Source organism: Ranitomeya imitator, chromosome 3, assembly GCF_032444005.1.
Source record: "Ranitomeya imitator isolate aRanImi1 chromosome 3, aRanImi1.pri, whole genome shotgun sequence".
NCBI lineage: Eukaryota > Metazoa > Chordata > Amphibia > Anura > Dendrobatidae > Ranitomeya > Ranitomeya imitator.
In genome coordinates, this window is record NC_091284.1 from 768,098,739 (window position 1) to 768,123,908 (window position 25,170).

At 43.6% G+C, this 25,170-nt stretch overlaps 1 protein-coding gene across 1 annotated transcript; it reads right to left on the reverse strand.

Moving 5' to 3' along the window:
* Positions 1–2,540: 2,540 nt before the first annotated feature.
* WASF3 (WASP family member 3) lies at positions 2,541–24,982 on the reverse strand. The gene is made up of 8 exons (XM_069759051.1): positions 24,840–24,982; positions 20,934–21,068; positions 17,515–17,668; positions 15,814–15,931; positions 15,018–15,193; positions 10,488–10,751; positions 8,560–8,915; positions 2,541–5,991 (listed from the first exon to the last, which is right to left on the reverse strand). Exons 1-8 carry the CDS (start codon positions 24,970–24,972, stop codon positions 5,834–5,836), a joined length of 1,494 nt encoding a protein of 497 aa, XP_069615152.1. The 5' UTR covers positions 24,973–24,982; the 3' UTR covers positions 2,541–5,833.
* Positions 24,983–25,170: the final 188 nt, after the last annotated feature.

Consider the following 25,170-nt stretch of genomic DNA (forward strand, 5'->3'; position numbering starts at 1 on the left):
GCCATCCCTAAATGTTTTTAAGTACAACCCTGGAAGAAGTCTAGGTGTTACAGGGTTAATGGTTAAATCTCATGGTCTACACTACAGGATAAATACCCAAGGTCCTGTGTCTTTACTACTGGGCCCCTACTGGGCCCCAACCTTAGTAGTTCCAATTTTAAAAATTTGCCCTGGTTAATTGTTCCAATGCAACTGAGAAAACCAATTGCTTTCTAAATTCTGCTGCCAGCAGCGATATGGGATCTGTCGCTGCCCTGCAATTCAAGGTTTTTCCACCAACATAGAAGAGGATTCTTTACTGTTAGGGCAGTGAGAATCTGGAATTGCTTGCCTGAGGAGGTGGTGATGGGGAACTCAGTCGAGGGGTTCAAGAGAGGCCTGGATGTCTTCCTGGAGCAGAACAATATTGTATCTTACTATTATTAGGTTCTGTAGAAGGACGTAGATCTGGGGATTTATGATGATGGAATATAGGCTGAACTGGATGGACAAATGTCTTTTTTTCGGCCTTACTATGTTACTACTAGATTGTGGCCCGATTCTAACGCATCGGGTATTCTAGAATATGCATGTCCCTGTAATATATGGACAATGATGATTCCAGAATTTGCGGCAGACTGTGCCCGTCGCTGATTGGTCGAGGCAACCTTTATGAGATCATCGTCGCCATGGCAACCATTATGACATCATCGTCGCTGTGCCTGTTGCTGATTGGTCGAGGCCTGGCAGCCTCGACCAATCAGACGCGGGATGTCTACGTCCTTTATGACATCATCGTTGCTGTGCCCGTTGCTGATTGGTCGAGGCCTGGCGGCCTCGACCAATCAGAGAGCAGGGATTTCCAGGACAGACAGAAAGACAGACAGACAGACAGACGGAAAAACCCTTAGGCAATTATATATATATAGACTAGATTGTGGCCCGATTCTAACGCATCGGGTATTCTAGAATATGCATGTCCCCGTAGTATATGGACAATGATGATTCCAGAATTCGCGGCAGACTGTGCCCGTCGCTGATTGGTCGAGGCAACCTTTATGACATCATCGTCGCCATGGCAACCATTATGTCATCTACGTCGATACTGTGCCCGTCGCTGAATCAGAAACGTGAGATGTCTACGTCCTTTATGACATCATCGTCGCTGTGCCCGTTGCTGATTGGTCGAGGCCTGGTGGCCTCGACCAATCAGACGCGGGATTTCTGCATCCTTTATGACATCATCGTCGCTGTGCCCGTTGCTGATTGGTCGAGGCCTGGCGGCCTCGACCAATCAGAGACGCGGGATTTCTACGTCGATGCTGTGCCGGTCTCTGATTGGTCGAGGCCTGGCGGCCTCGACCAATCAGAGAGCCGGGATTTCCAGGACAGACAGACAGACAGACAGACAGACAGAAAGACAGACAGACAGACAGACGGAAAAACCCTTAGACAATTATATATATAGATATAGAAGATAGGAAATGCCCTGATATCTCTTTACATTATGCAGTTCTTTAAACTTTTTGACCCAGCAAGGGCAAAGATGATCACTATATAATTTGTGGGTGGGTTGACTCTTGACACTCCTGCCAATCAGCTCCTGCCGCTTCTCACTCTAGCGAGTGCCATGTCCTCTTCATTACCAGGCACCGCTCCATACCTTTATTGTCTGCTCTATCTGGTATTACAGATTCTTCCCATTCAAGTGCATGGGACCGAGCTGCAACACCAAGCACAAGCAGAGGGCAGTGAGGCAGTGAAGGGGACAACTTTTCCCATCTGTAAACGACTGACAACATACAGGCAATCCGTGTGGGGAAATTTACTTTCAGTAACAATTACACGGACTGAAATTACTGTAAACGGATTATATTAACAAAATATAAAATTATTCTAGACGGAAAAATAGCGTTCCAAAAAACCCAAAATCTTGCCCAAGTATAACAAAAGTATTCTGCACTTTAAAGGGAATGTGTCAGAAAATTACCTATGGTATAAATCTGGTTTGTGTTAAGCTTTTTTTTTTACAGTAGAAATCTTTTCAATTTTCACACTGGCTACTTGGGCTACTCTAACTCGTACTTTTTGTGAAAATTCACATTTACATTAGCGGTTCAGACCCCATCTTTTGTATTGAAGCATCTAATGATCGTGTGCAAAGGTCACTGAACGGAGGGGAACAGGGTCAGCTGTGGCATCGCCTATTGTGGTTGTTGGATCCTGTGATAGCAGCGTTTTTATAAAGGTTTACCTGTCATTGTAGTCCTGTCTGTGATGATGAGGCTGCTGAAAAGTCTTCTATAAAGAAATGGAGGCATGGACCCGATTTATCAGTTTTGACCAGAATTTGAGGGGAAAAAAAACTGTTTGAAATATGACAGATTTTTGCACAACTCGCAGTTCAAGCCAGTCTCTTCCCGGAGGGGTGTGAACAAGCGTGACTGGGAAAATCATAATTTATACCACAAGAGTGGAGTAAATGACAACAGAAATATTCTGCACTCTGATTGGAGTACATTTCGTGCAGTAGTGCACAGGCGTTGAAAAAATGCGCCAAATTAATCAAGACTATTTCAACTTTATTTTTAATACATATTGTGATTTGAAAAAAAAAAAAAAAAACACATGCCAAAATTTTTTAAAGAATACATGTACCCTAATCTAAACAATAGGTAATTTTCTGATGACACATTCATCCTCTTAACATCATTATCCAACACAATTTTACCATTTCACAGCTTTTAAGCATAAAAATAAGAACTGTAGCGTACTGGAAACAATACATGTATGACGACTTTTGAAGGATTTAAATCATTATGATTATAAAGAGGTTGTCCGAGACCAATTTAATTTTTTTGTATGATCGTTGCTAACAAAGGCAAGTACCTGCCTGACGCCATCTCAGACTGGTCAATGAACGCTCCTTCCGGTGATTCAACTGCTCCACGTCAACAGAGCAGCTCTTCTTCTGGGTTGCTCTGTCGACATCATGCTGATTTTCAGGTGGCTCTCCACAGTAAGACAGTGGGGAGCTGGCAGTTAATCCGAATGACATTGGCAGTCACGCACCGTCAACAGAGCAGAGTGGAAGAGAAAACACTGCCCTGTAGGACATGTCAGCGGAAGCCACTGAATCGCCGGCAGGAGCGGTCTGTGAGCCCTCAGATCTGCACAGGGCACAATGGGCAGATAAGTTATTGCTACCTGTTACTTATTAGGCACATAGTAAAAAAAATTAAATAGCCCTGGTCAACCCCCTTTAATGATTTGAGAATATAGGACTTATCTTGTGGAAACTGAGCCACTCTTGTTGAATGGTTTTGTCTGCCACATTAACGGTGAAAGCCACTTAATGGGAAAGTTTTAGGACTTTGCTGTGCAAGGCCTAAAATGCAACAATGTGCACCAAAATGTGGACCCAAAGTATTGAAAATAAACTAGGCCCAATCGAGAGCTGGTGGAAAGTGATAAGTCCTAAAGATGCACAAAACGTATCATCCAGCATAAGCCACTGACAAAAATGGCCCAAGCTGTCCAGTGTAACATTTACACCGTCTCTGTATTAGACAGGATTACCTAATCAGCCCCAATATGTAGGCAATTCATACAGGGTATATATACTAGATTCCTTGATAGGGCGTTGATCCAGGGAACTAGTCTGATTGCCGTATGTGGAGTCGGGAAGGAATTTTTTTCCCCAGTGTGGAGCTTACTCTTTGCCATATGGGTTTTTTTTGCCTTCCTCTGGATCAACATGTTAGGGCATGGTAGGTTAGGCTATGGGTTGAACTAGATGGACTTATAGTCTTCCTTCAACCTTAATAACTATGTTACCATGTCAAAAGGGTTAACACCTAAACTGAATCGTCAATGGTGTTAGGCTACTGTTTTTGACACTTGATAAGGACAGAAAAAAAAAAAACCTTTAATAAAAAAAAAAAAAAAAAAAAAATCTGACTTCAGTCTACATAAAAACCTCCTGTAGACAAATGCAGGGGCCGGTTAGATGTGCAAGAGCTCTTTTTTCAACTTTGAAGTAGATGGGGGGTGGGGGGTGTTTGGGAGATGACAAAAAGCCCCCCTCGTTTAAATGGCCATAGCAGTGCAAGGGTTAAGGTACCGTCACATTTAGCGACGCTGCAGCGATATAGACAACGATGCCGATCGCTGCAGCGTCGCTGTTTAGGTCGTTGTGTGGTCGCTGGAGAGCTGTCTGTGTGACAGCTCTCCAGCGACCACACAACGACCTAAACAGCGACGCTGCAACGATTGGCATCGTTGTCTATATCGCTGCAGCGTCGCTAAATGTGACGGTACCTTTAGAGTACAGTTTAAAAAAAAACAAACATAGGAGCTGGACTGACTCGTGCGGCGTGCAGAGCCAGTGATGTCACATCTGTCGATATCTGCTAGATCACATAAGACAGGGGCACCTGCCGCTCCCAAAGCAGATTGATAAGCGTTCTATTTGCAAGAAGTCGTGTGGTGCAATAGATCTGGGTGCGCAATGAGTAAAGGCACTGCTCACCTGGTTAGTTTGTGCAGAGCAGGCACAACACTGTGAAAGGTTTAGATAGATCCACTAGACCCGGTTGCTGCTTCCTGGACTCTCGAGTGCTGTAACTGAAAAGAGACTATAGGGCGACAACAAACAGGATATTCCAAACGCACCCAGTCCTTATAAAAGGCGTCCAGGTTTTATTAAAGCCATGCGTTTCGCAGCTGATCCAACATTGACCAGCTGCAAAACGCATTGTTTCAATTAAACCTTTCTTCCAACTTTTCTCCAGACTCATCATTCACTGGCACCACACAGATTAGCCCCACAAGTTTTTGTCTTCACTCTGTGGTAAGACGAGTTCCGGATGTTTTCCTACAAGCAGATCTGATTCAAGGGATGTCCATGAAATCAAAACCTATCATTCGTTGAAAGGATAGGAGGTCATAGGGGTTTGATTACAGGGGATCCCACTTCTAAGACCCCCACAGATAAGAATGAGGATTGAGCGTGTGTCCATGTGCCATGCCATTGAAAGCATATGGAACCGACAAAGAGCATGGAGAGAGCATGGCTATCTCCATGAGTGCCGCAGACAATTCACTGAGTGGTGACCACTGCTCCATTTAAAGCCCTGTGGGATCCCCAGGTAGCATACATCTATCACCTATTCAGTCCATATGTGATAAACGTTGCTCGTGTGCTATCGGCTTTAAAGATCAAATTTCGACACCCCACAGACAACCGTGAGACTTCCGTATATCATGGAAAAATAAAAGGAATCCAACCATGTGTGATCTTTGCAAAGTTGCATGAAACTTTGGACTTGACTGACAATCACAATCAGCTCTGCAGCCATCATTGTGCCTTTGTGCTCGTCACATTGTGCATGAGGGTAGCCTGCGGTATATTAACAGCCAATGTAATATTTTTGCAGAATGGATCCTATTTCCACTGTTGTAATCGGCACATTTGGAACTTACCTGTAAAATACTGGAGCCGAATATACAGAGCAGACACCGGCGAGCCCTGCATTACTCTCGTACTATCAGAATGTGTCCCTGAGTTTCCCCTGTGGGAGATTACACTTACAAATAAAAAATAATCGACTACAGATTCCTATAATGCCCAGTACGTTTACACCTTTCTGCAGGTTGCTAAGGCATACCGAGTCCTGGTTACCTAGGTCACATACAGACTAGACGTTATTCATGCTTGTCATGGACACTCGCTTTTTCCATGCAAACATATCAGCTGGAGGAATACTATATGATCAACTGGATTCCAGCAGGATAACCGGATGGCGATCTCCGCAGGTGCGGGGAGCAGGCGAGTTACATCGGTATGACGAGATCAGTCAGACCAGTCATTCTCATCAAGCTCGGAATCCTCCTCGGAGTCGCTGTACTCCACGGCGATGCGTCTGGACAGGATGGTTGCCACATCATTTCCAACCGGTTCTAACTTGGCTTCCTGCTCACGCTGTTCTTGTACTTTTTTCAGCTGGATTCCTGCATAAAAGAAATAAACCCCAACAGTGAGATCTGGAAGTACTTTTACTACCAAAAAGCAGCGCCATCTTGAAAGTCGGACTAACAATGAATGCTGCTCTGGGGAAAGTACGGCTTCTCTGTGCGGTGACTGCACGCTATGCTCGGTAGTTATGCAGGCATGGGGGAAAAAAAAAAAAAAAAAAGTAGTGATGAGTGAACGTGCTGGGATAAGGTGTTATTCGCATGGCTCGGGTGGTAACAGTGTCTTCGGCGTGCTCGAATAATATGTTCAAGTCCCCATGGCTGCTAGCCAGTCCCTGCATGAGTTGTGTCTGTCGAACAGCCGTGGAGACTCAAACATATTTTTCGAGCACGCCGAAGACAATCGAGCAATGCTTGGATAACACCTTATCTGGGCACGTTCGCTTATCAATGACAAATAGGAATGAAAATTCTGGAGCAGAGGTCATTTTCTCATCAAAATGCTGTTACATCCAAATATTAAAACTAACTTAAAAAGGGGTTGTTCAGGCTTGGGGCGCAAGTCTGCCGTCATTCTATGTGATTGCAGAATAATGAATCCTCAGCACACAGCGCGCACGCGGTCAGGATTCTCCGACACAGGCGGGTGCAATCTGCACACAGGCTATCACATGCCAACTAGACTGCGTGACGTCTAGTCAGAATGTGGCCAGAAGTATGCAAATCGCACACATGCGGTCACGTTATCGCCCTCCCTTGCAAAATACACTATACCAGTGTATCCTGATAACATGCCGTGCGCATGCCGTCAGGATTCTGAAGTCTGTGGTCACAGAGTGACTGCGGACTTATCAGAAGACTGGACAACCCATGGACTTCTTCCATCCCTATTTGTTTCCACAAAGATTTACTTATTTCAAGTCATGTAACAAGTGTCTCGGCAATAATCCAATGAAGAATAAAGATTCTTCTTAAAGAAAATTCTGAATTTTTTTTCTCAAAACATCTATTTAGGCCTTGTTTATCCTCCCCCTTCTGGGTTTTATTTCCTTCCCACATTCAACAAATATGGCTGAAGGAAACTGATGAGAGATCTGACCCTATATTATTCTATAGGATTGCTCCTATTCATCTGGACCATCAGCACCAGACTCAAGGAGTTGAATCCGAAAGCCCCTCATGCGTTTTTTTTTTTTATCAGGCCCACCAGTTTTGCAGTAGGAACAGCGGAAAAAGTCTGATAACTTCCAATTCCGTTAGGGCACATGAAAAGAAGTCCCAATGTCTCGCATAAATGGAAACCCAGCATTAAGTTGATGGTGCCCATGTTCTGGATTTTTAGTTTTCTGCTGTGTACTTGTACATCCATATTAAAATTCCTCTAGCACAACTTCACTTTCTCATTCATGTTTTAACCCCTCTCCTATCAGGGCCAATACTGTGGACAGACCTATTACTTAATGTATTCAGGTGTATTTACCCTTGTTCCACTCAATTCTATTTCTTACGAAAAGGGACATTTTCTGGTGTCTCTCCATAAAAAAAAAAAAAAAAAAAGTGATTTGGGCATTCTGTGTACGGTAAGTATCGAGATAAATATATACACACATATACACACACACACACAAACGGGCAGAACATAGTTCCTAAACGTGTGAACGGAGCCTTAAAGAATACGTATCGCCAGTGTCTGTCTGCCCTATTTATTTATTCCATAATTGATTTTTTTTAATTTTTATCCAACATGTTCACTATATGGTAAAACTGACAATGCAATACAATTCCCCAGGTCAGTACGAGTATGCAGATAAATATGTATAGTTTATTTTTTATTTACCGTAAGTGGTGAATTCATAATTCATCATTTGTATTGCAAAAAAAAAAAAAAAAAAGCTTTTGCGTGTGAAAATGCCATGTGTCTCGGAAAATGGCGCCATTTTGAGGTATATACAATGTTTTGATCACTTATTGTATTTTACTACAATGTTCCAGGGGCCAAAAAAAAGAACAATTTTAGAGTGTTGATAATTTTTTTCTCATCACGTCATTTACCTATTGTATTAATTTACTTTCTATTTTGATAAATTGGACATTTCTAAAAACAGCGATACCAAATAGGTGTATTTTTTGCTTTATTTTCAAACAGAGCAAAAAGGGGGGGTTGATTTAAACTTGTGTTTTGTTTTTGTTTGTTTAGTTTCCCCCTCCCCCCCCCATCACTTTTTACTGTATTTAATAGTCCAGTTCGGAGACTTGAGGATGTGATCGTCTGATGTCTTGCGCTATACATAGCAGGGCTTCAATACTGCTATGTATAGCAACAATCACGATCTCCTATGAATGCCAGCCACGGGCTGGCGTTCACAGGAGATTCACAATGACGGGCACAGGTGTCTTCTGCAGACAGCCAGCAGTCATGACAAGCCATCAAGCACCCTCACCGATCACGTGACAAGGGTACCAATGGGCGTGATTTGTAACTTGTCTCCTGCTTTTTTAACCTATATTCTACCTGCAAAAAACCACAACACAACCTGGCGGCCCCAGGAAAAGTTCAGCAAGACTGACAAAACATGTTCTTTCATTGGCAGGATGTTTACTCACCCATCCTAATAGCAGAGAGGAGATCACTGCGGGCATCACTTGTGAGGCCAAGGAGATGGGCACCATCAAGACGTTTTGCTTCTAACACTTTGGCGAAGTGCATCGGAGATGAAGAGAGAGACAGAGCTGATGATGGTGGCCCTGGAGGTGCGGGAGGAGGCCCTGTAGCAGCTGAAATGCCGATGCCACCAGGAGGCGGAGAAGGTGTATATGGAGACCCAGATAATCCAGGAGATCCAGGGACTGGGTACTGAAGTGGACTAACAAAAGCAGTCTGAGCTGAAGGAATGACTGGTGGAGCTGGGGGTGGTGATCCAGCAGGATAATATTCCATCATCTGGGCCGGCAGAACCCGTCTAAGAAAAGATTTTGTATTTTTGTTTTAATACCAACAGTAACCCTTCTATTTGGAAGTAAATAATTAATGCGAGTAGGCCATAAAAAAATAAACAAATCTGCCGCCATACTTATGAGTGTTGTCATTAAGCTGCAATTCTGCATGAAACAACACTACAAATATTGATGAAAATGATTAATATAGTACAATAAAGTACATCACATCTGTCCTGGAAGCTTTTACACAGCTGTATCCCCAGAAAGACTCCATCCTCTGTGTATTCTATCATGGAGCTTGTATACAGCATTGATGCACTGTACAGGGGGATAGGGGCAAAGTGATAAAGCTCTTCGGACTCACTGTCTATATTATATGGGAGTGTTTTGTTCAGAATTGCAAGGCACACAGCTTCGCTAAAGAGGACTGACAGGGGAAACCCATCACCAGCAGGAGGCAAGGAAGAGAATCTCAAGATGCATCACGAAGGATGTACTGAGATTTTGCAGTGAAAAACAAAAGGACAGCAGTTTTAGATCACTAATCTACCCAGATTGAATACACTGTTGTGTCACATGAAGTTCGTGTGAGATGCAGCCGCTTTCCAACAATCGCAATGGCGGTCAAAACAGTATAGAAGATGTGCAAGTAAATCGCTTTTTGTTATTGGCTGAATGGTTATTGTACAGCTGCATGGTCATTAAAGGAGCATCCAGAATTAGAAAGAGATCTTCTTTCAGAAATAGCCCCATGACCACGAGTTGTGAATGGTACAGCAGCTCAGCACCATTCACATCAATGGGGCCAAGCTGCAATACCAGACAACCCATGATTCGGTGTGGATCCGTTTCTGAAGGAAATCAGCCACGTTTTTCTAATGTTAGACAACTCATTTAACAAGTAACCAAATTTACACTTCCCGATGAAGTATTTGACACTTCCCTATTATGTAATTGACAGCCACTGCGACAGTCAGCAAGTGGCTGTATTGCCGCACCTCGGTTTGCCCTCTAGCCATGTGCCACCCACTGTGTGACCATATGCTAACAGAGTAGATCATGTGTGTGATGAGACTGCATCCCTCTCTGCAAAGCATCATGGAAACTGGAATCAACATAGCTGACAACCTAAAAAAAAAAAGCACAAACTAGAACGGCGGTCCACTAGCCCAAGAGCTAGTCCACTACACAAGAGCCTCTACATTATAAATTAATAATAGCCTTTGCATTAATATTTGGCAGAGTTGAGCAAAAAGATTAGCAGGACCATGGGTCCAGGGGCCACATCAGTAGTTGAAGGTGACCTGACCAGAGTTGTGCGAACCACCTTCTACCTGTTGGCATCCTAGCGCATGTTCTGATTAGCAGGCCTGGAGCGACATTATGGGTGTATCGCACTGCAACAACAACGTGGAGGTGGGCCTACTAATCCGAACAGGCGCTAGGGGTGCCCGCAGGAGAAGGTTTGTAGAGCGCTGGTCCAGCCTGCCGATGTGTCCAATAGACTAAGGTACTACATTAATACACTACTATCCAGGCAAAATAATTGCTGAACTGCAGTTATAAATCACAATGGTTTTGTAAAGGAGCATTACCTGCATTCATTAGAAGTTAGGGGAGGTGGATGAGGCCCATCCATAGTCGGTGGGGGTGGTGGCGGCGGCTGTTGTGGTCTACTCAATGTCCCATGTCTTAGCGTGCCAGTGGAGGATCTGTAATCATGTTCATGAACTTGATTCATGCCTACATGATGCAGCGACTCTCCTGATCCGACGTACGTTGGGGTCATGGCATGTTGGTGAATGGAGTGGTTTGGGGTTGCAGGAAAGGAGTATTCTGTTAAATCAGATACATGAGACCTTACGACAGAAAATGAAAAAAAAAAAAAAAAAAAGAAAAAAAAGTTAGACGCCACCAGATCAAGGTTCACCACTACGGACATGACAATTTCACGCTACAATGGTAAAAATACAAAAATCGAAACACAGTCATTTAGCATAGTATGAGAGAGAACACCAAGCTTTCAGCCTATTAGTGAAATTATTCATTAGTAAACTCCATGACATGCCATCACTAAGGATACAACTGATGATTGTATAGATAGGGATACAGACGTTCATGATTAAATTCACTAAAGGGCTGCAGCGATACCGACAACGATCCGGATCGCTGCAGCGTTGCTGTTTGGTCGCTGGAGAGCTGTCACACAGACCGCTCTCCAGCGACCAACGATGCCGGTAACCAGGGTAAACATCGGGTTACTAAGCGCAGGGCCGCGCTTAGTAACCCGATGTTTACCCTGGTTACCATCGTTAAAGTAAAAAAAACAACCACTACATACTTACCTACCGCTGTCTGTCCCCGGCGCTGTGCTTCTCTGCTCTGGCTGTGAGCACAGCTGCCGGAAAGCAGAGCGGTGACGTCACCGCTGTGCTTTCCGGCCGCTGTGCTCACAGTGAGTGCAGGAAAGCACAGCGCCGGAGACAGACAGCGGTAGGCAAGTATGTAGTGGTTGTTTTTTTTACTTTAACGATGGTAACCAGGGTAAACATCGGGTTACTAAGCGCGGCCCTGCGCTTAGTAACCCGATGTTTACCCTGGTTACCAGCGAAGACATCGCTGAATCGGCGTCACACACACCGATTCAGCGATGTCAGCGGGAGATCCAGCGACGAAATAAAGTCCTGGCCTTTCTTCCCCGACCAACGACATCACAGCAGGGGCCTGATCGCTGCTGCCTGTCACACTGGACGATATCGCTAGCCAGGACGCTGCAATGTCACGGATCGCTAGCGATATCGTCTAGTGTGACGGTACCTTAAGTTTCAGCGTACGTCATGTTTTCGGAGGCATTCCCATAGATGTTTCCTAAGGGGTCTGCCGTTACTGTGGCATGACAGGAGATGGGGGGGGGGGAGAAAATTACACTAGTTATTAAACATAGTCCGCTTTTGTTGGTACTAAGCCTAGAGAAAACAGTTACATATGTAATTTAAGCTGCCATACACTGGAGATATCAGAGATTTAAGGGATTTACAGCAGATCATCATTAAAAAACGATGAATGATGCGACGAGCAAATGACGTCAGACGAGTGTTTACACGCAAAGCTGTGGAGTCGGAGTCATGGAAACTGAGGAGTCGAAGGTTTGGCTTAGAGACTCCTGTCAGGGCTGTGGAGTCGGAGCCCATTTTGGTGGAGTCGGTGTCATGGAGTCGGAGTCAGGGGTTTGGCTTACTGACTCCACAGCCTTGTTTACATGGGATGAGGATCGCCTTTATATCAACAGCAGTGTTAGCATTAAAAGCATTGAATGATGACGGATACCTCCTCATGCCAATGCTCCAAACTACTACAGAGCCATTGTCGGTAGAACACAAGCAACCAATCGCTGACGGCCATACCCATTATTGGAATTGCCACTACTAGTTTTTGTTGCTGAACGAGCGAACAATCTCCACTTATATTTCACAATTCTTCAACGAGAATTTTTTTGTTCACCTAAATGATTTCATGCTTGACGAGCGAGCGTTTTTGGATATATTGTTCAACCCAGTCACATCACATAGTCGTTTTTGTTGGGTTGTTACAGTTCGAACACAACGGTGTAAATGCAAGTTTATAGTTCGTGTTTGATCCCTGCTCTGTGATTGGGTTTTTATTCATGGGGAACACAATTCTCATCTAGTAAAAATTAGCTTTCCAAATATTGCCAATAATACACCTGACACAGAGAAAAAGGATAACCGGATAACGAAGTCTCTACGGATAGTAGAAAAGTTGGCCTCTTTTTAGCAGTCTGAAATCTACAGTGTATGGGGAACTTTAGCAGAGGTCATGTCCATGTCATCTGTCACCAAGACCATCATAGGGTGAAATATCCAGTGATCGCCATTTCATCAGCCTACGGTGCCAAGTCATCCTCACATTCATTATTTATTCATATGACAATTAGGTTTGCAAGTGCACAGCTGGGAGCACGGGGCACTTGCAATCTACGGCTCCTTCTCACCAACTCTGCCCCCGCTTCTTAATGGACAGTGGAGAGCAGAGGGGACGTTGTGTAGGAGGGCAATTAAGTGGGCATCGGAGTGGTTTTACCGCTCTCTCTGGCTTCTTAGTCAAAGTTTTACTCACCTCATTACCTTTAAACAATCTAGGGAACAATGATGGTGGAATAGAGCCACGTTAGCTTTTTATTGTAAAAGTACCCAAAATTATTCTCACTGTGGGGCAGTTTTATAAAAAAAGCATTAATGTGCTACATTGCAACCTTACAGTAAAGATAAGGCGGATTGCTAAACACCGGTATAAATAAAAAGAACGTTCATTGTGCCAAAAATATTAAAATTTGCACGCCAGTTTTAAAGTACAAAAATTTTTTTAAAAATAATTAACAAAATACCAACAATGTACTCAACATTTAGAAATGCGACAGGGGAATCAGAACAATTGTGTCTGCATCTAAATCAGATGACAATTTTCTGGAAAAAAATTTAAAAAAATCATTTTTTTATATGTATATCTCCTCATTTATGCAAACTCCACTAGCACCATCATCCTACAGGCAGAAGCACGTTCAATGCAATGAAATAAATGCAACTAACCCTTCTCCTATTTTGTTTCCAGTAAAAGTTCACATTGCGTCCCTCTGGAGGAGCATGAACCACCATGTCACCAGATGTCTGGAGAGGCTTGCACTTTAGATACAGGCTATGCTCACGTGTTGACGGCTATATAACACCTTATTTTAAAATAATTTGGTCTAGCGCCCATGAATGAAAGCCTGTCCTCATCAGGGCACATATCAGCGAGCAGATAGCCAGGAGCCTATAAACATTGCAGAGATGTGCACCCAATACTTGCAATGGGGCAAAAGTCTTCATGTGCTGCAGATTCTGTAAAAGCCAATTAGAGCAAAATAATCATAATCTATGTGTCCAAATTCCAAATTGTACGGCAGAAAATTAAGTATTAAAGGGGTGGTGGTCTCATTTCAGTAGAGTGGTCCATCAAGTATTCCTACCACTGCTCCGCTCCCGACGGTTGTGATAAGACCAGGAACGGCATGTGGCTTCTGAGCCACTAAGCATTGACAGCACGTTACGCTGAGCTCCATGCAAGCACCACTGAACTCTATGACTGGATAGAGCGGTGACATCACTACTCTAGCCAGCCAGTCACTGAACTCGATGACCGGAAAGAGTGGTGACCTCACTGCTCTAGCCAGCCAGTCACTGAACTCAATGACTGGATAGAGCGGTGACATCACTACTCTAGCCAGCCAGTCACTGAACTCAATGACCGGAAAGAGTGGCGACATCACTGCTCTAGCCAGCCAGTCACTGAACTCAATGACCGGAAAGAGTGGTGACATCACTGCTCTAGCCAGCCAGTCACTGAGCTCAATGACCGGAAAGAGTGGTGACATCACTGCTCTAGCCAGCCAGTCACTGAGCTCAATGACCGGAAAGAGTGGTGACATCACTGCTCTAGCCAGCCAGTCACTGAGCTCAATGACCGGAAAGAGTGGTGACATCACTGCTCTAGCCAGCCAGTCACTGAGCTCAATGACCGGAAAGAGTGGTGACATCACTGCTCTAGCCAGCCAGTCACTGAGCTCGATAACGGGAGAGAGAGGTGACATCACTGCTCTAGCCAGCCAGTCACTAAATTCAGTAAGTGGCTAGAGCGGTGACATGCGCTGTTTGATATGATACCAATACTATAGGGTGCGGATGTGGGATGAAAAATCAAACAGTAATATTGATTGTGAGCAAGCATATGTGCAAACTAATCACAAATTCAAGAAATCCTAAAGAAATGAACATAAATATTCTGTATCTAAATAATCAGCATAATAAAATTATATATATATATATATATATATATATATATATATATATATATATATATATATATATATATATATATATATATATATATATATATATATATATATATATTTTAAACAAAAAAACAAACAAAAAGAGAAGATATATAAATCAAGCACATAAGAAAGGGACTGAGGAGTGATGGGACCAGTTATTAGATAGAGGTCATGTAAAACAGCACAGTGCAATGCTAAGATACTGTGGAGATATGACAGACAGTTACAGACAGACCTAGTGTCCGGGGACATGGATCCCTCAGAAGAAGCAGCTTGGTATACGTTTGGAGACAGCCTGTTGTCAGGCCGGAGCTCTTTGTCATAGGCCATAATATTCCACTCCTGACGTCTGTTCCTGGCTTTCCTGACCTTTTTCACTTCGCGAGTCGTGCCGTCCACACGTTTCTGTTCCTGAGACAGGAAAATGAAATGGAGGGTCAAATAAAATTGAACTAATTATCTATCAGTACAGCAGAAGTAAATGGTAAAAGTATAGAATAAATACACTGCCTCGTGGCTACCCTTGTGGAAGACACCACACCTGCGCTGGAGCCTTATGCTGGGTGGGTGCACGTACCACACCTGTGCTGGAGCCTTACACTTTGGGTGGGCGGACGCACTCCACCTGCACTACGGCCTCACTGCAGTCATAAATTATACTTGCAATCTGGCCTGTCTGGGACATTACAATGAATATTCCTTGTACATTAGGGAAACAAAATAATTATAAGCTTTTCATTTTCTAAATGCCAAGGTGCAGATAATCATGGTGTAATGTTGCCCCATTCCAGGTTGTGATAAGGGGCCCCTCGGCCATTTATGCCCTTAGAGCCAGTTTGTTGTCTATAGACCGATGTAGGACAGCCAGTCTGGGGCACAGTCGCACAGAAGGAGCTTTCTTCTGCCTCATTACTGTAATGTGTGCACTTAATGCTTGACTCCATATTGTGCCCCTTTAGCTTCCTAGAAAACGCACAGAACAATAGACTGGCCTAGAGAAAACCATCCATCTGTGTTCCGACCAACACTACCTTCTGTCGCCTTTTCTCTTTCCTTTTATCTTCTGTGTCTTGCAACATCTTCTCCTTCCAAAGGTCAAAGAAATAAGAAGGATCCGTGTAAAACTTCAGACCGTCCTTTCTGTCATCCCTGACAACACAAAAGTGAAAAAAGGACGTTAATTACAAGACTCCCAGAGGAGCTGGTGACATACAGAAATACTATGGGTTTCGGTTATAATGATTTTCCCATTTTGACGATCATCCAGGAGTAGCAAAAAAAACAACAACATGACATTATACTTCATGATTTTGGTAAAATTTGTTTAATATCACTTGCGTTCGTAGAAAAAAAAAAATAATGAAAATTTGGCAAAAATGTTGAAAGCTTTGCAATTTACAAACTTTAAAATCTGTATGCCCTTAAATCAGAGAGTTATATCACACAAAATAGTGTTTCCCACATGTCTTTACATCAGGTGTGCGTGCGTGTGTGTGTTTTTGCGCTCGCGCGTGTGCGTGCGTTTTTCCACGCGTGTGCGTGTGTTTTTGCGCACGTGTGTGTTTTTGCGCGTGTGCATTTGCGCGTGTGCATTTGCGTGCGTGTGCATTTGCGTGCGTGTGCGTGCATTTGCGTGCGTGTGCGTGGTTTTTTTTTTTTTTAAGGGACCACATCACATTTGAAGTGATTTTGAGTAACCTATATGAGAGACAATAACCAAACATGACATTCTAAAAGCTGCACCCCTCAAAGTGCTCAAAACCATATTTAAGAAGTTTATTAGCCCTTCCGATGCTTCACAGGAACTGAAGCAAAGTGGAGGGGGAAAAAAAAAAAAAAAAAAAAAAACATTGAACTTTTTTTCACAGATGCAATTTTTCTTTTTCATAAGGGTAACAGGATGAAATGGACCCCAAGCTTTGTTGTGCAATTTCTCCTGAGCACACTGATACCCCCCTATGTGGAGTAAAACTACTGTTTGGGAACACGGCATGTTTCTGAAGGGAAGGAGCACCATTTGGCTTTTTGAATGCAAATTTTTCTGGAAACATTATCGGACGCCATGTCATGTTTGGAGAACCCTTGATATATCTAAAAACAGTGGAAATCCCCCACAAGTGACCCCAATTTGGAAACTAGACCCCTCAAGGAATGTTTCTAGATGTGTGGTGAGAACCCTGAAAAAAAAAAAAATGAATACAAATTTTTACATTTTTTTCCCCACTTATTCTCTCTATGGAACATTCACTTTGCTTTATAAAGCATTGCAGTGCTTTATAACCGTCAGTGCTGCACTCACACAGGCTTGTTAGACCATGAACTGTGCATGTTCTAACCAAGCTTGCTAGCCCTGGTGACCCGGATGTCATCACGATGGAGTCACCAAGACAATGATCAGCTCCTTGTGATGAAGAATGGAGGGAGATGGAGCTTCCTCCCTCTCCCTGCCTTCTAAATGCTACGATGTCGATGGCAGCATTTAGTGAGTTAAACCGCTGGGAGCAGTGCGGGCTTCGCTCCTGACAGCGAGTGCTGGGTGTCAGATGAACACCCACCGGCAATCGTGCACAGCTTTTGGGAGCGCAAATTGCCAGGGCGCAGCCATACATTCAAGGTCGGGAAGTACTTCCCAACCTGGACGTATGGCTACGTCTATGGTCATGAAGGGGTCTAAGAAGCCCATAGACATCATTCAGACATCACTATGCGCCAGGTGATAATGTGTCACTTGCCTGTATGGGGACAGTATATTGAGGGGAGGTGGCTTGTCGCTGGTGTTGTAGATGTCAGTGATTGGATGGGGAATGCTGTTTTTGGACACTACTTGCTGATCTTGGATGGTTGAACTCTTGAAAGCTTTTCGCATGTTGATATCTTGTAGAGAAACTAGAATTATAGAAAAAACAAGAGTAAAGATTAATTAACGAAGAAATAGCATAGACGCTCCTAGGATATGTTCCTACGGGCCAGGAAGATGAAACAGACAATTACCCCCAGGAAAAACAAGACATCTGGACATTGGGTTTTTATAGCCCCACAGACCACCTATGCTGAAATCGGTGGCAACGGCTAATAACAAATGTCTATGCTCTCTTTAAAGTGAATGTCCACCACGCAGCAGTCCAGCATAGGTGGCTCTATAGAGCTTGTAAGTGCTGCTCTGAAGTTGGCTGCGTTGCTTCAGTGCCCCTGAGCTCTTCCGATGTTGCGTGGCAAAGTCACTCCTGCTAACAGCATGGGAGAATGGAGCGTTCTGGACAGTGGTGCAGCCATGCTGCCGATCTGAACTGTTGGCCTTTCAGAAGCGTACCGCTCCTGGCAAGCTGGTAGCCAAGAGATCTTTAGGAGCACACTGCTCCCCAAGCTAATTTGAAGAAAAAAAAATAAAAATAAACATTTTTTTTAAAAAGATTATTCCTCTGGACAGATCATCAATATCAGATTGGTCAGGGTTAAATATCAGGCACCCCCGCCATACCCAAAAATGGCTACTACACAGGGTACAGAGCTACATTGTTCCACCCATACATAGTGAACATCCAGCCACTGCACACAGCTGTGATGAGTGGGGGGCCAGGTGTCAGACCTCCATCAATTTGATATGATGACCTGGAAAACCCCCTTTACTAAACATCACACACTCTTATTTAAAGGTTCATTGTGTTGCACAGGTTGCTAAAGCTGATGCACTAACAATTATAGTTCATTTAGCACACACAAAAAAATTAGTCTTTTAAAACAAAATCCTCTGCTCGCATATATAGTACACTGCAATACTTTTAACATTGTAGTGTACTTTATCCATTACTGTCAATCTGATTAGATACAAGTGGGCGATTGGCAAAAATACCACTTATATGACGTAAGAGTGCAATCTAAGGGTTTACCAGCTGGGATCAGAGCAGTCTCTAATCCTGACCATTGCAGCGGTATGATACAGCTGGCGCAGGCACGGCTCCTGAACCTGCGTCAGTACTACATCGTCTCAGTATGGAGGCTTATGGTGGTTATTTTTCACACTACATACTATTAAAGGGTGCAGGGTGGGAAGTGGTTAATGGCATCCACGTGCTACAAAAAAAAAATACAAAAAACTACAGGAAGGGACGTTGATTGGTAGAAAACCTTCATCCATTCATATGTCGCTTAAAATTATTGCGTTTAGAATATAAGAACAATGTGCGATTACAGTGGCTCAGTGGATAGCATTGCAGCGCTGGGGTCCTGGGTTCAAATCCCACCAAGGACAACATCTGCAAGGAGTTTGTATGTTCTCCCCGTGTTTCCTCCACACTCCAAAGACATAAGCAATGCAGATTGTGAGCCCCAATGGGGACAGTGATGATGTCCAAGCACTGCGGAATATGATGGCGGCGGTGCTGTAAATATAATAAATAATTACAGGTCTCTCCATTGTCACAAATTTTATTCAGTGCTATTCTGGGGAACAGGGAATGCTCTTAAATCCATAGTGACGCAGCCTTTCAAACCCTCGGAGTGTGACGCCAGTGATTGCACATGGTCGTGTACCGCTACCCTACACTCATTCTACATGCGATTGTTTCCTTCTCCATCTTCCCTCCCCAATATCAGTCTGGCCTTTGTAGTTAATGAATAAGCCAGACTTGCCAAGGGGGCTTTCACCTACTAACTCCTTTTCACAGCTTGAAGACTCTCCAGAAAGCTTCCTCACCTTCCTGTCCACAGATGCTGGTCCACCCCGCTGCTAATCTATGATCCGCGCTCATGAATTGCTTCTATCGGACACAGATTTCACAGCCGATACCTTTTACGATCACCCGCAGGGTGCCACAACAACACAGGCAGAAAATGCACAGACCATACATATTGTTCTAGCTTCTCACAGGTTCAGCCCTGGTTCTAGCCATTAATATCCAGGGGTATAAAACCTGGACTTTCAATGAGCTCCACACTTCCTAATTAAAGAATAAAGCTCCATTCATCTCAACACAGCAGATACTTTATCATTGTTCTGGGCAGAATGTTCAATGCAACAACAAAAAACAACAACCTTGCATTATTTCCAGGTCTGTACTGATTAGGAGGGCACTAGAGAAGAAGCCCCAAATATTAAATAGACTACTAATATAACTCTTACATTATAACCATGACTAATAATTACAGGGGTTTAGGAGAAGCCCCTAAAGATGTAAGTAAACTATAAAATAAAATGTTACATTATTTCCATGACTGTAATGATTAGAAGGGCACTAGTGAAGAAGCCTGAGAGAACTACTACTGCTGCTATAAAGCTTGGAGGACTTCTTACCAAATACATCTTTCAGCTACCACAGTGTAAGAAAAACGTATAATCACAAGGCGTGCAACCTTTGAGACTTCCAGAAATCCTTAGAATGGGGGTCCCAAAATTCTTATTATTAAAGGCGCAGTAAAGCGCTTGTGTGACCACTGCTATATAGCTGATAAAACGGTAAGACGCATAATCTATCTAGTGGGAAAACGTACTCAAGATGATGGCACCGACTACTATACGGATCCCGAGAGAGCACATCAGAGCACGCCGTCCCACTACATTATGGGAGCCCGGCGAGTAGGGGTGACCTATTGCTGACTGTTTCCAATGCTGACCAGTAAAGTTGTGAACTATTTGTAAGCTGTGCCTTGGGGTCAGTACAAGATTATGTGAAGTAATGCAGCCTTTACAGCTGGATTCATACTATATGTGAATTCAACGATCATGACTGCTCGAAGGTGCACGTGCCCTTTAAACCCTTGCTGTGTTCTGCTTTAAAGAGACACAATGCAAATCATTACATTGGAAATAACATGTGCAGGCCCCAGGCTGGAGGGGAACAGTGTCGGCTATGTGCAACATTTTACATTTACGTGAACCCCAACGATGTAGGAGACACAAACTGATATGAGCACAGCGCATGTGGGAGGAAGCTTGGCTGCTCCAAATTGGTCTGATCAAGTTTTCATACAAATTCTGTTGATACGACAAGTTACAATATGTTGTCGGCCAATTAACATTTGATAGAGCTGCAGCAGGCTGGGCTTCCTAGGAAGACGATGGCGATCCCCCGCTAGGAGGCAGCTGCTGCCGGGTAATTAATAGCATTTGTGTGTAATGCGCTTCCAATAGAGCGGCTTCTGTGCCGTCACCCACCCTCTTCCACTGTTGAATCCAGCTGGGTGACTTTGACAGCGAGCCGATCAATTCTGTCTTGAAGAGAATTTGCTCTGATGTAGAAAGTATTCGCCTCATTAAACAACTCGCCAAATATGTCTTCTGCATGTTTGCCTGCCAAAAGAGAGAAATATGTCAACACACGCTGGCACAGAAAGCCGATGTGACTGCTCATAGACCGGGTCTACCCCTCCACAAACACACCCGATGTGACTGCTCATAGACCGGGTCTACCCCTCTACAAACACTCCCGATCTGACTGCTCATAGACCAGGTCTACCCCTCCACAAACACTCCCGATGTGACTGCTCATAGACCGGGTCTACCCCTCCCCCAAACACTCCCGATGTGACTGCTCATAGACCGGGTCTACCCCTCCCCAAACTCCCAATGTGACTGCTCATAGACCGGGTCTACCCCTCCCCAGACACTCCCGATCTGACTGCTCTTAGACCGGGTCTACCCCTCCACAAACACTTCCGATGTGACTGCTCATAGACCAGGTCTACCCCTCCCCCAAACACTCCCGATCTGACTGCTCTTAGACCGGGTCTACCCCTCCCCAAACTCCCGATGTGACTGCTCATAGACCAGGTCTACCGCTCCACAAACACTCCCGATGTGACTGCTCATAGACCAGGTCTACCCCTCTACAAACACTCCCGATCTGACTGCTCAGACTAGGTCTACCTACCCCCCAAACATTACACCCTATCTGACTGCTCAGGCTTGGTCTATCCCTCCCCAAACATTACACCTGGAGAAAGAAAAAAAAAACCTTTAGACCACAGCCGCTCTCACCAACTGGCTGCAGCGGTTACTTGACATATCCCGCTGGAAATAGTGAGACTACTGGGGAATGCAAGGAGTAGTACCAAGAAATGGTAGGAAAAAGGGTCTAGCAGGGGAGCAGACTTTTTTTTTTTTTTTTTCATTTCAAGACCACAATTAGTGGACAACCGTCTAAAAGGAGTGTTCTTAAAATCAAAAGTTAGTTTCTATCTATAGCACAGGGGACACTGGGGGGATAGACTACTAAAGGTACAGAGAATGGAGCTCTTGTGAACCATGCACAGCCCCCCATTCACCTAGCAGAGGTGACAAGTGTATTATTTTCTCTTGGTCTCCATCAGGTTTGTCTGCTGCATTGTATATTTTTTACTTTGGAGGAAAGAGCAGTAGACTGCGCCTTTCTATCCAGAGGGTGTAGAGGTAACACGTGGAATACATTTTTGGACTTTGCAGCCAAAAAGTGACGAATGTCAATGAATATCTGTACATGTGTCACACGCTGTCCCCGACACCCAACAAAAGGCTCTGACGAGTGTGAACAGAGCCTTTGTAAACCATTCTATTCCCCCTAAACGAATTCGGGAGCATCTTTCATCACAACTGTGTACTGTGCGGTTCCTCTTATTTCTCCTGGAAATGCATGGATACATTGACAACTAGAGGTTAGTAACATAGTAACATAGTTAGTAAGGCCGAAAAAAGACATTTGTCCATCCAGTTCAGCCTATATTCCATTATAATAAATACCCAGATCTACGTCCTTCTACAGAACCTAATAATTGTATGTTACAATATTGTTCTGCTCCAGGAAGACATCCAGGCCTCTCTTGAACCCCTCGACTGAGTTCGCCATCACCACCTCCTCAGGCAAGCAATTCCAGATTCTCACTGCCCTAACAGTAAAGAATCCTCTTCTATGTTGGTGGAAAAACCTTCTCTCCTCCAGACGCAAAGAATGCCCCCTTGTGCCCGTCACCTTCCTTGGTATAAACAGATCCTCAGCGAGATATTTGTATTGTCCCCTTATATACTTATACATGGTTATTAGATCGCCCCTCAGTCGTCTTTTTTCTAGACTAAATAATCCTAATTTCGCTAATCTATCTGGGTATTGTAGTTCTCCCATCCCCTTTATTAATTTTGTTGCCCTCCTTTGTACTCTCTCTAGTTCCATTATATCCTTCCTGAGCACCGGTGCCCAAAACTGGACACAGTACTCCATGTGCGGTCTAACTAGGGATTTGTACAGAGGCAGTATAATGCTCTCATCATGTGTATCCAGACCTCTTTTAATGCACCCCATGATCCTGTTTGCCTTGGCAGCTGCTGCCTGGCACTGGCTGCTCCAGGTAAGTTTATCATTAACTAGGATCCCCAAGTCCTTCTCCCTGTCAGATTTACCCAGTGGTTTCCCGTTCAGTGTGTAATGGTGATATTGATTCCCTCTTCCCATGTGTATAACCTTACATTTATCATTGTTAAACCTCACCAGTATACCCCTAGTCATAGGATTCCATGAGTGCCGGCCATGTTGGGGGGGTGTAGGGACAACCCGCATGGGGGAGACAAGGACCTCTGCTGCTCTAAATTCAGGTCAGTAATCCCAATATATTTTATCAGGTCCGCCAGTGCAATCAATGCACTTAGGAGCATTTCTGGCTCAACGTATTGGTATGGGAATCTTAAGGGTCTGTGCACAAGTTGCAGTTTTGTTGCATTTTTTTTTAAGTGCTGGTTTGTCACAAAACCATATAAAATTTTTCCCGATTAGAGCATAGTGATACCAAACTTTGTCATTTTTCTTTTTATTATTTTAGTAGGATGAAAAACAAAATTAGAAAATAGAAAATAAAAAATTGGGATTGTGTCTTCACTTTCTCAGACCTGTAACTTACTTTGTTGATGGAGCGGTGTGGTTCGACAGCTTCTCATTTGCTCCCTCAGCTTTTTTTTTTTATTCTACCATTTTGGGTTACATATGATATTGCAACTGATTTTTACTGAATTTTCATGGCAAGTGAAAGGGGAATAAAGGCAATTGTGGCATTCAGATTTATATTTCATCACTTAACATATAAAACTTATATTTTGATATATCAGACTTTCGGACATGAATATAGCAAAATATATAAATTTTTTTAAATTTCCTTATTTTTTTTTTAAAGTTTGAAAAGGGGCAATTTATACGATTTGTTTCTATTTTCAAATTTATTTTATTTTTAACCTTTCCACATAGGAAACTTAAGGCAGTGATCAGTTGATTGCTTATACTATATACAGCAATAACACAGTATTACACTATATAGCAATATTGTGGGGTCCTACGAAGCCCAGCCTATGGCCGAGCTTCCAGGAGGACCAATATCGGAGTTATGGGGGCGTTCATCAAGCCTCTCTGGCTGCCACGGTAGCCCACCGGTTGCCAGTGATCACGTTATTAGGGGGGCCGATGGAAGTCCGCTAACGCGGGTCATTTCAATGGTTACACTGCAACGATCACAGCAAGCTCCGGCCGCTGGTAGACGCTGGCTACTAACACAACAACTTCTGAGCTGGTTTCGTACTTGTTGCTTAACGCCCTGTGACAGGCAAGTACCTCATATCTCTGTAAGCATTTAATGCGGATCTGTCACTAGATTTCACAATCCAACTGCATACATTATTAAAACAGATCTACAAGACCTGAGGAGACTGGGGTCTTTGCTGTGTAAATCCATGTCTAAATTACTCTAGAAATCGTGAGAATATTTAGGAGCCCAACTAAGGAGTTAAATAGTCTCCAACCAACCCGCCTGACAACTGCAGCTTGTAGTGAGCAGTGTGAGATCTCAGCAGGGAGGAGGGACACTGAGGAGCTGTCAATCAGGCCAGGTGGAAAGATCCTAAATACATTTTGATTTCTGAGCCAATTCACTCATTGTGTAAACTATCATATATGTAAAAAAAAATGCTTTATAATAATTTATGTTCAAACTAAGCACATGAGGACTAAGATCTAGTTCATTTATACACATACTGTGAAATCCAGTGACAGATCCGCTTTATTTAGATCACCTGTGATAATTATGACATATTGCAATGTACTGTCCGTACTTAGGCTGCTTAGTTGTCGGATGATGGCGGCAAGTGTATTATTGGTCACACATTCCAGCTCACTGGTGATCCCATCCGGCACGGTTCCCCGGCAGAGGTGCCTGGGTTCAATGTTTCTCTTGACCAGCGGCATGGCTTAGCAACTATAGGGGAGGAAAAAAAAAAAAAAAAGTAATTGTGAGTAAATATTGTGAAAATGATAAAACACAAAGGCAATGGTCACGTTAAACTGAAAGCGTTATTTTGTAGTGTTTCTACGGATAGAATAGATTTTGTTGGAATCTCAGCAGTAGTTTACGGATCTATACAGAAATCATTACTTCAGTCCGTG